Genomic DNA, 10,562 nt, shown 5'->3' on the forward strand with positions numbered 1-10,562 from the left:
GCTAACTTTGGTTGGAGCCACGTTGATCGTGTTCAGTTTCTACCCAACCAGGCACACCTGTGTCAAACATGTTCATGTTTAAGATTTACCTCTACAGGATATGAGGCTACACAAAAGGAGTGCACAGATCACACTAGTGCAAAGCTGCAGTGCGTCGAGTAATTTGCAACAGTCCTGCTCACAAAATGATGCAGAACAGCATGCATACATTTTTGCTTGAAAGAAAAGCCTTGAGCTTCAGGAGACACAAAAGGTACACCATTTTTTGTTTAGCGCTGTATTCACACTGAACAGGTGAGCACATGGATAAACTCTGTGGCCATATGACAGCTATCAACGATGTAAAAGGAGGAGAGCTAGTGTAACATGGGTGCTTGTTTACCCTGCTTTACTACTGTCGTCTATATCCACACTGAACACATGAGCATAGAAATAAACCATGCGACCATACGGCAGCTGTCAGTAACGTAAAAGAACGATAGCTACTGTTAACATGAGTGCATGTTCTTCCATGTGCTCGTGTGCTCAGTGTGGATATAAACGGCTGCAGTGGTTGGACAAATCTGTACCCATGTCAACGCAAGCTAACTTTCTTTTAAGTAGTTGACAACTGTCATGTGGCCATGTACAATTTATCCATGCGCTCATGCTGCAGTATGGAGGAACGACATTTCCGTTTTGATGTTGCATGAACCAGCTGACTCCTATCATAATTGTCAATACTATCTATTGATGAGTCTGTAGCCTATGTTTTGTTATATTCATCTGGAAGGTGCTATATGCAGTAATTGCAGTTGATCTAATTTTCAAATTTAAGTGCAGTTCAATGGGTGCAAGAGAGCTTCAAAGTTTCTGTACACATTGCCCTTTATTCCTGTGCAATTCAAACGTACTGCAGTACGACACCTCAGATATATTGGTGGAGTCAGCATGTGGAATGTAGCAAGGATTTTTTTTTCCTTGTGCGCCATTGCTCACTTATGTTCTCATGTGACCTTGACAACTGATTGAGCAGGATATGCAGATTGCACGCTTCTATGAAAAAAGTCATCCTTGTGGAACTACGTAGTAGCCTTTATTGTCTGAATATAAACAAAAAGCTCACGAATACAAAGTTGTTGTGATGAATGAGTCCATAGCAGAAATTTTCAAGAGAGGATCTCCAGAATATATGTGCTTATACAATGCAGAAAAGCTGTCAGTGATTGGTCATGGTTATGTACCTACAATAGTAATCACGCTTCCAAAAGGTTTGCAGCCTCTTTTAGCACAGTGCTGTGTAGTGTCTTTTGCAGAAGCAGCCCTACAAAAGCACATCTACTGTTACCAAATGATAAAGCAATATAGAAGTAAGCAGCTGTCCCTTTGAATGTTTTCTAATGTAGCAGTGGCAACACGATACTAGAATAACATATTTTTATTGGTCTGTTCTGCTGTGGCATGCTGAAATAATTAAAACACACATTTCAGTTTCATCTATGCTTGCATGTGAATCCAGGGGAAATGGGGACCTCCTTAGCTTTTGCTCCGGTATTTTCATAATCGGGGAACGTAAAATCTGCTCAGATTTCGTGTTCAGTGTAGTGCAACAACATGCAATATCTCCATGCCTTGATAGTACCCACACAACAGCCGCAAGACGCTAATGCACTTTATGATCAGTCCTATCAGTGATAAGTCTCTGGAGATTAGACACGCTGCGAAGGGATAGATACTGGTTGAATGATAGATACTGGGATGGTTGATAAGCATGCCAGTGGATAACGCCCCCAATTTCTCCATCGGGGCTCGCAACAAACATCTAGCACGTTATTGCTCTTAGGGCCAGTTCTCACTTGGCGACGCCCGACGCGGCGTCGTGAGCGGGCGGCGGAAGTAGAGGCGCATTTCCGCCGCCCCGCCAACGCGCACGATTTTCATGTTCCCACCACAGTGGCATTCCGTCGTCCAAAGCAGACGAAAAATCAGGAGGCGTGGCCTTTCTGTGTCACCTAATTGGTCGCCAGCTGTCGTTCTCGGCAGCTCTCGCCGACGTCGTGAAAGAAGGTCGGCATGGCAGTTTTTTGGCTCGACGTCTCTCTTCTCCCGACTCCGGAAATGCGCGTCTATTTCCGCCGCCCGCTCACGACGCCACGTCGGGCGTCCCCAAGTGAGAACTGGCCCTTACTGTACAATGACAGGGGTGCTTACAGCGTGTATCACAGGAGATGACGCTCATAATAAGCGCCAGCACTACTTATGCTTTGTTTTTGAAGATGCACATAGACGTTCGGCCATCCGCACGCTCTCTCGGTCCCTTGGATTGGTATATGGATTTTGTCCAGTGGCACATGTCGATATCACTCTCTTTGACCACACTTTGACGGTGCTTTTTACGTTTGTCATGCAAAAGTTCGCAATAGCGCCTTCTAAAAACAACAGCCGCTTTCGTACCCCCGGTCAAGCGTTACGCCGTTTTTGTTTACTAACCGTGCATTTAAAACGATTCTGCTTAATTTTTACCAGTTAACTTCGAATTAGTGCAACATCACCTACCGCAACCAATCTACGATAGTTTTTTCAACACACACGTCCACAGTAGTTGCAACGTATACTTAGACCGATGTTAAACTAGCCCCTCCCCTAGTTTAAAATACGTCCCATTCAAATGCATGGGGCTTAAACCACCAGTTTAAGTAGCTTGGGTGGATGATCGAAATGGAACATTTGAGGCAAATATTCGTCCCATTGTGATCAAATCTGTCTCCTGGGCGCTTCTAGTAAGTATATTAATCGAAACTTACCCAAGATTTGATGAAAAATTCTTCGTGAACCGGGGATTAGGCCTACCGGCTACCATCGCTTCTGGCAGACTCTGGTGAAATACGCATGCGCTGTGCAGGAAGACTTGCTATGTGCGCCGCCATAGGCTTCACAGCAGCAGGTGGTAGAGCATGGGGTGGTGATCCAGGATTGGCGAATGAAAGTCTCACGTGATTGATTTAAACGCGACGTCACTAAACCAATAGTTTAAGTAAGTTGGTGAATACGGACTAATGACTACGACGACAGCCGGGAATATACCGTGGAGGAAAGCATCAGACAAGTCAAGTGCGTATACTGCTCCCACGGACCGGCAGCCCACAACAAGATAAGCGACATTGGTAAGTGCATGCTGCTGTGTTTCTTCTCTCGAAGGCTCAATGTAATTTTCCAGAGCTATAACATGTTCAGGGGAGCTAGGACATGTCTCTGCTTCTTGGAACAAGTTGGGGCGCGGCGTATTTGGTGTTTCTCTCTGCTCGTAGCTTCACGCTTTGTTCTTCTTTTTTTTTTTTTTTTGGCTTTGCTGTATTCCAGTTGTGAACGGTATCGTGTGTTTCCCATAAGACTTCCGACGCGCGACCAACGACACATTTAGCTTCTCGGACATTTGTTTTTACCACATTTGGCTTTACCGACGGACTTGTTTCGCGGTTGTTTGTGACTTACTCTTCCTGGGTTTTCCCCAGATCAACGTCACGAGACTTTCAAGCAAAGCGAACCTGCGATACAGTCTGATGTTGAGACCGGTCTCCAGATTTCACAAGGTATTTTCCGTACCACCTATATGTAATGAAACAATCCATGCTTTTTATGACGAGACATATCGCGTCACAAATCGTGTTTGATTCGTGCGATCGTTATAGGTTTCCCATTACTGTTTCCAGCATGCACTATCCTCTCAGGGGATTCCGAATGGGCGCATCCCGAGTGCAGAACAGAAGGAAGCCAACTGTTAGGCACAAAATTTGTCTTTTGAGCCAGAATAGAGGACTGTGATGCCATGGACTATAATTTTGATTGTGCTTGCAATGCAGTCAAGCCCTTTTTTTGCATCTCTAGTGCACGCGAGGTGTTCCAGTATACGTGTCGTGTTGTCTGCTTTCTGTTCCGTGTCTCTGGTTTTATCGTCGTTTTACAATGTACCAGCTCGCCTGCACCCTTGCTCTTCTACCATTCCAGTTCATATCTATTCAGACTGTGAAAGTCACGATGTCTGTGACTTCTATAGTATGTTTTCTGTATCAGTCCTTCAAACAACAAAATCAATAAAGCATTTAAATATTCTGGTGCTCTCTATTTCGTTTCAGTCTTTTTTTTTTTTCAATACCACAAGTGAAAAGCTGCTGGTTTCCTTCGCTGTACGAAGTGCGGTTAAGCCCCTTTTAGAGTCATTGAGGAGTCCATGGCTGGCACAGTAGCGACATACTTAAGGACGTGTAGAATTGCATATAATTCTGCTGCGGTGGCCGATGTTGGATGGACAAGCGAACGGAGTGTTGTATGCCACAGCTTGGAATGCAGAAAGCGAAGGTTGACCCAGTTGGGGTTGTCGACGCGTCAGCAAATATGTGTTTGACTTCTCTGTAGTTCTCTAGAGTTTGACTTCAAGGGTAAGTTGTCGCACGACTTGAGGAGCAGTGACTTTCTTAGATGTTAGGCCTGGTATTTCCACGCACACAATTAGTTGTCTCTGGGTTCATGGTGGGGCAGTCCGGCATGGACTATGGACGGAATTTCGCGCCTGAGAGGCATAACTTGCTGATGGACACCCGAATGAGAACGCCGACGGACTGCGTATACTAGCGGGTGCCTCCTGTGACGTGTTTCGAGACTAGTGAAATGTCGAAGCGCTTCTATCATGTGGAGGGTCGGTACGTTCGATTCCCGTGCTTCAGCCAAGGCCGGCAGGTTCGGCGTAGCGCTTGGTACACCGAGGTAAATCTTCACGCTCTTTGTCCGGACACGCTGTAGGTAAGTTTTTTTAAGATGTCGCAGGGAGACCATGAAGAACGGGTAAGTGGTACAACTTCTGTGGAATGACAGACGCGTGAAGCCCAAGCATAGAGTGGCATATGGCTCCCCATTGTGTCCCAGAAAGGTAATGGAGAACGTTCATCCTATAGCGTCAGCTCGATCTTATAATTCTAGGATAATCTACAGTCAAGCATAATTGTAGAGGAAGAGCCAGGCGAGCGGAGCCAGAGCAAAACGTTTACTGAGCAAAACCCAAAAGAATAATAATAAACGCCCTCTTAGCTCGGGGATTAGCACGAGCCCAGCTGTTCACCCACCATCTTCCTTAACACTCCCCCGTCCGATGAGTCCCAGTTGCTGTCTTGAGCGTGCACGATCGTACAAGTCGATCACGTCCAGTTTGAAGCTCCTGCACTCTTGCTAGCTTCCAGAACATCCTTGGTTGCCGCTGATCTGCCAGTAGTACGAGTTGATGCAATTGAACGCTGTTGGAGGTTGCATGTCGACTCAGGTTTGCAGATCTAAGCTGTAGCAAGTAGTCCTTGCCCAACTGCTTCCAGTATGCAGTGAGGAGCCTTTCCTTCGCTTGAAGCACTTCCAATGGTTCGGCGTCTACGCTGTCTGACGTCTCTTAATTGGCGGCGACGCCGTGAGTCGCTTCCCCACACTCTAAGAAAAAAAGGAGTAAAACGGGGAGTAATTGCAGCTTCTACTCCCCTAGTCTGCAATTACTCCCCATTTTAGTCCCCTAACCCAACATTTAGTCCCGACATTTACTCCCCAGGACTGCAAATTGTCACTACACTTCGCGAATGGTCTCCTGAATGCAACAGTCTACGTAAGTATGTGCCCTTGGTCAATTTGAACGACATAAGGCTGTATAACTCAGACAACGTAGCAATTTTCCAGCCACACAGAATAAGAAAGAGTTGGCTCATCTTTCTTCGCAAATTGTGCCCTAGTATGGCGCAAGATTTTATATCACTCGATATATCACCGTTGACGGTTTGCTTCAAAGTATCTTCATGCATGCGCACCAATAGGTGAATGTAGAGTTTCGAAATCTGTAGGCAACCCTGTGCTCCACCGCTTCCGGTTCGAAATTCTCACCGCCGCCGCATGGCTATGGCTGCAGGAAGGTGAGTAATCTTTAAAAAAAAGAATAATAAAGAAAAGAACGATGTTTAAATGGCGCACGGGACAGTCAACAGCGGAAATTTATAACTGCTCCCAGTAAAAGTGGCAGCACCGCAGCTTTTTTGGGCACAGCACTGCAGTCGTGAACGGCTGTGTGTGCTTGGGCGTAGCGTGAACGCAGTTATTTGACTGATGTATGTGTGTATAAGCGATCAAGAGGGACATGACTAGTTCGTTTGCAGTGATATAATAGCCACCCAGCCATGTTCGCACATTCAATGCGGTTGAGCTCGGCTGAAAGCGTCCCGATGCGCACATCGGTGTTTTGTGTAACAGTTGGTTCAAGTTTACCGCTTTTCTGCGCAGCTTTTTGCAAGTGGTGAAGTACAAGGAGTTATCCTACACAGACTGTGCAGACCTGTGGCCACGGATAACATACGACGACATTAATGAATATTTCATTAATAAGCTTGGCCACGATAAGAGGAAGATGGAGGCCTACAAGTCAATGGAAGCGTACCACTATGTTAAAAGCGGCGAGTGCTACTTCTTAGCGTTTCCAGGTTTCTGGGAAGAGTGGATATTAATAAGGTTGCTAACCAACAGGTAAAGTACACAACATCACCATAGCCACTGTCAACAACAAAGTAGTGCTGAGAGGGGTTGTCAGCCCCTCACAACGATCGGGCATGGTGTACACATGCTGGGTTGCTGCAGAACATGATGGGGAGATTGTGGATGCATCTTGCTCTTGTATGGCTGGGTAAGCTGGTGTAACACAGTATAGCAAGCGTTTCTTTATTAATCATGTTGTTACATAAAATATCCTGTATACTTTCAGGTTGGGTGAAGTGTGCAGCCACTGTGCTGCGATATGCTTCACTGTTGAGGCAACACACAGAGAGAACTCGCAGCTGCCAGCACCTACAGATCTCCCATGCCAGTGGCTGGCACCACGCCTGAAACAGGTATTGACATTAACTTAAACAGGTTGCACATCCTACAGTGATTTTTACTCAACTAGATTCCACCTCAGCAAGCGCGGCAGCTAGACTATAGGCGACCTCGATGGTGGTCAGCAAAACGAAACCGTAATGCTACTGAAGATTCCACCATAGAATTTCCAGACGATAAGTTCGAAGCTTTTGTGTCACAAATACGAACAGTAAGTGACCAAATTTCTGAGCCCACCCTATTTTTGGTCTAATAACTGCCTCAACGTTTAGGTCGCACCAGAGGCACGGCTGTTCACACTCATTGATATCAACCAAGCAGCCGCTACGCAACCAAGCACGCAGACTCAGGCCAGTGGCGATTTCATCATTTCGCCTACAAGTCCCTTGAGCTCACTCAACATATGCGTCGAGCTAGACAATATTAAAATATCAAGAAGAGATGCGGAAGAAATAGAAAAACTCACGAGACTACAGCGGAAGAGTCCAGCCTGGTTTGCACACAGAAAAGGCAGGATAACAGCATCAATATTCAAGGACGTATGTGCATCCAAACAGGTCAAAGTGTCATCGCTGCTGCAAAAAAATTTTTGTTCCCAAAACATTAGAAGTCCTGCCATTTATTATGGTATTGAAAACGAAGCAAGGGCAAAAGACTCCCTATTTGCTCTGTTGTCACAGCATCATGCCAATGGAAGGATAGAAGATTGTGGGCTCATGATCAGCCCGAGGTACCCTTATTTGGGATGCAGCCCAGACGGAGTATACTACTGCGACTGCCACGAACCAGCACTGGTTGAAGTAAAGTGCCTATACACAATGAGAGACGCTGACCCAACAACACTCGCTGAAAATGGACAGAACCAAAAGGATTTTTGCCTAACAAGGGATGGAACCCTAAAGCAAAGTCACAGATACTACTACCAGGTACAAGCCCAACTGCACTTGAACCTTGTGGACAGCAAGCGTTGCTACTTTTTCCTTTTTGTGGAACGTGGTGGACACCTTGTGGAGGTTGAGCGCGACGAAGAGTTTATGATGTGCCATGAAAGCAGTGTGAGAGCTTTCTTCACCGACATTGTGCTCCCACGACTAGTTAGTGGGTTTTAAGTCATAGTAAAACAGTGTACAGCCAAATCATTTCACTGCTAATCATTTACTTGCAAGATCTTACCTGTAACTTGCCTGCTTATTTGCTTACCTGCATTCTTGATCCACACAGAGATGGTCACCTGTAACGACAACCTAATTTGCTCTTATCAGTGGCCGTGTGAGGTTGGTTAACCCTGCCACAACAGTAAGGATACTGTCGAAATATGGAACAAGTGTGTGTGGGACATGGCCTGTCATGATACGCCACTTCTTCAAATTTCCAATAGCTCGTTCCACAATAATCCTACAGGAGGATATCCTTCTGGATGTTGTGACCTCGTGATGTGGTAACTGCTCTTTGTTCCTTGTTGATGCAGGTGTGATTAGGCGAGCTCCTCTTTGAAAAAATGCCTCGTGGAGCTGGAAGCCCCTGTCAGCAAGGACTTGATCGCCCTCTCTGATTACATCAAGTAGTCCTGTAAAAAGTAGAACCATTGTTTACCAGAGTAAAACCCACCGTGGGTGTCACAGTGACATCGAGGCTATGTCAGGGAAAAATTGTTTACCACTGTCTAGAGTTAGCTGCCTGTCTGATATCCGTCCCCCGTAAACTTTGGAAATGAGTGTTACTGCTCCGTGAGGGTTGACGCACACTAGAAATTTCAGTGTGCTGGTCTGTTTATAATTACTCCAGACCTCTTGTTGAGTTTTCATATTTAGTGGCCTACAAAGAAAGCCAACCATCAGAGTTTATCAACATTACTTCGCATGATGCCCAATAATATCAGCTCCAATAACACAAGTATACACCAAAATTGTGTAAACAAATTTTTAAAAATTGGTAAAGAATGATACCCTGTTCACTCACCTGGAAACAGGAATCTCTGAGCAGTCAATTATGGCTCTTAGGTTTGGAAAATGTTCACGTTCCTTTTCTGTCAACCAGCTCTGTGCAACACGTGGCTCAGGGAAAACAATGAGCCGTTTACAGAGGGAAGCCACTGTTCTGAGCCAACATTTAAACATACTGCTAGCAGTGTGCTCGGATACTCCAAACCTGAACGCGAGGTCTTTGAATGTCGTCCCTATACGGAGCTTTATAAGAAATAAAAGAAGCTGCTGAGAGTGCGTCAGGCATTTTGAGCTGTCACGAATTACAGGTGAGACGGTGGTAAGTACAGCAAAGAAGACCGGTTTCGATAGACCTGAAAAGTTGCAGAGGGATTTCTTTTTACTGTGCTACACCTGTCTTGCATAAGTGGCACGTACCTGTGTAGAACAATGCTTGATCATCATTCATGTGCTCTACATCAAACTGTGCATTCAATTTCCTAGTTAGAGTTGCAACTCTCTCCTGTAGAGTACTGACTGTCCCCCGCAGTACCTCGTTCTCTTCTTGCAAGCAGGAACAACTTGCACACAAGGCGAGTGCGTCTGTCTGGACAGCTGATGACAAAAAAAGAAAGAAAAAAACTGTCGCGATCAAACAGGTGGAAACTTCGCTGTCGTTTAACAGGTTGAAGGCCCAAACCTTTAGCCTGAGTCAATGCGATGTCGCCCATGTTATCGTCGATACTGGTATCGTCGGTACATGCAGTATTGCCATAATCAGTGCCCAGAATCCCTACTTCGGCTTCCCCATCGAGCCTGGGATGCTGCTGAGCAGCTGCAGCTTCTCGCTTATGCATTATGCGCATGTGGCGTTCATAACTGTACAACAAGACATGACACTGCATAAAGTGGACTACACAGAACAGATGAAAAAGTTACCATTAAGCTTACCGCTTAGCTTTTCGTTCAGCCCGGGTCTCGGACTCTCTATCGTGTCGGAACACTGATGGCACGTAATCCACATGCGACGGATCATCGCTTCGCATCCCTGCATAATAACGGAAGATTTCACGCTTTACTTGCGTGCATCACACCCAATGCGCTCCGATTTAAAGTGCTTCAAAAATTGAGAAAAACCTACTTGTCACGAAGTGCATCTCACAGATGCGCGCGCCTACACCAGGCATCCACAGACGGCCGCCGGCTTTTTTTCGGTTTATGGCTACAGCCCAGCGCATTCGTCTTGCTTTCTCCCATGGAACCCGAAACATTTTATGTCCCTTGACAGACGAGTTAGAGCACCCGTATGCAGAACATCCGACCATAGTGAGACAAGGGAACGAGATGAACACAGACGCGATACATGCGCATTGCCAAATCTCGAACCGGAAGTACTGAGTCACGTGGGATGAACTGGCTCGCTACGTCACTGCCGGCGAAAACGACATCCACCTATTTTGTACCCGGGACTCTTACAACAGCGCGTGAAATGCGGTCTTCACTCTGTGGCATTCATTTACTTCCGTGCATTTACTCCCGAAAGGGACTATTTTTTGTGGCAATGCAATTACTCCCCAAAAGGAGTAAAAGTACCCCTTTTTTTCTTAGAGTGCAGTATTAGATGCGACGGAGACAAAGCTTGGGTGTCGCCAGGACATTTTTGTCAATGGCCGTGAGTTGACGATCGCTTCGACCTCTGTTAACACGGTCAGCAACTGTTGAAAGTCTAGCTGACTTCGACGGAGTGTTCTTCTGAGAGCATCTTTAACT

General features: G+C 45.9%; 2 protein-coding genes across 3 annotated transcripts; one reads left to right on the top strand and one right to left on the bottom strand.

The window, feature by feature from the left end:
* Nucleotides 1-5,818: 5,818 nt before the first annotated feature.
* On the top strand, nt 5,819-8,009 carry LOC135395422 (uncharacterized). Its single transcript, XM_064626636.1, has 6 exons — nt 5,819-5,918; nt 6,283-6,452; nt 6,523-6,679; nt 6,758-6,884; nt 6,941-7,081; nt 7,143-8,009. The coding sequence occupies exons 1-6, from the start codon at nt 5,899-5,901 to the stop codon at nt 7,977-7,979; spliced, it is 1,452 nt and encodes a 483-aa protein (XP_064482706.1). The 5' UTR covers nt 5,819-5,898; the 3' UTR covers nt 7,980-8,009.
* Nucleotides 7,472-10,232, bottom strand: LOC135395423 (uncharacterized). 2 transcript variants are annotated; one of them, XM_064626637.1, is made up of 5 exons: nt 9,934-10,232; nt 9,744-9,840; nt 9,493-9,671; nt 9,346-9,407; nt 7,472-8,101 (listed from the first exon to the last, which is right to left on the bottom strand). In XM_064626637.1, exons 1-5 carry the CDS (start codon nt 10,115-10,117, stop codon nt 8,018-8,020), a joined length of 606 nt encoding a protein of 201 aa, XP_064482707.1. In that variant the 5' UTR covers nt 10,118-10,232; the 3' UTR covers nt 7,472-8,017. The 2 variants fall into 2 exon arrangements, with proteins under 2 accessions (XP_064482707.1, XP_064482708.1); XM_064626638.1 differs by having other exon boundaries at nt 7,472-8,114.
* Nucleotides 10,233-10,562: the final 330 nt, after the last annotated feature.

This window comes from Ornithodoros turicata, chromosome 5 (assembly GCF_037126465.1).
Source record: "Ornithodoros turicata isolate Travis chromosome 5, ASM3712646v1, whole genome shotgun sequence".
In the NCBI taxonomy this organism is placed as follows: Eukaryota; Metazoa; Arthropoda; class Arachnida; order Ixodida; family Argasidae; genus Ornithodoros; species Ornithodoros turicata.

What these genes read in the sequence shown, in the direction of transcription:
- LOC135395422 (XM_064626636.1), top strand. Translation starts at nt 5,899, where the DNA reads ATGGCTATGGCTGCAGGAAG. An exon ending in TCTTGCTCTTGTATGGCTGG is followed by an intron (nt 6,680 to 6,757) that starts GTAAGCTGGTGT and finishes GTATACTTTCAG; the next exon opens with GTTGGGTGAAGTGTGCAGCC. An exon ending in TTGTGTCACAAATACGAACA is followed by an intron (nt 7,082 to 7,142) that starts GTAAGTGACCAA and finishes CTCAACGTTTAG; the next exon opens with GTCGCACCAGAGGCACGGCT.
- LOC135395423 (XM_064626637.1), bottom strand. Translation starts at nt 10,117, where the DNA reads ATGGTCGGATGTTCTGCATACGGGTGCTCTAACTCGTCTGTCAAGGGA. An exon ending in GCTGAACGAAAAGCTAAGCG is followed by an intron (nt 9,672 to 9,743) that starts GTAAGCTTAATG and finishes CTTGTTGTACAG; the next exon opens with TTATGAACGCCACATGCGCA. An exon ending in CGCATTGACTCAGGCTAAAG is followed by an intron (nt 9,408 to 9,492) that starts GTTTGGGCCTTC and finishes TTTTGTCATCAG; the next exon opens with CTGTCCAGACAGACGCACTC.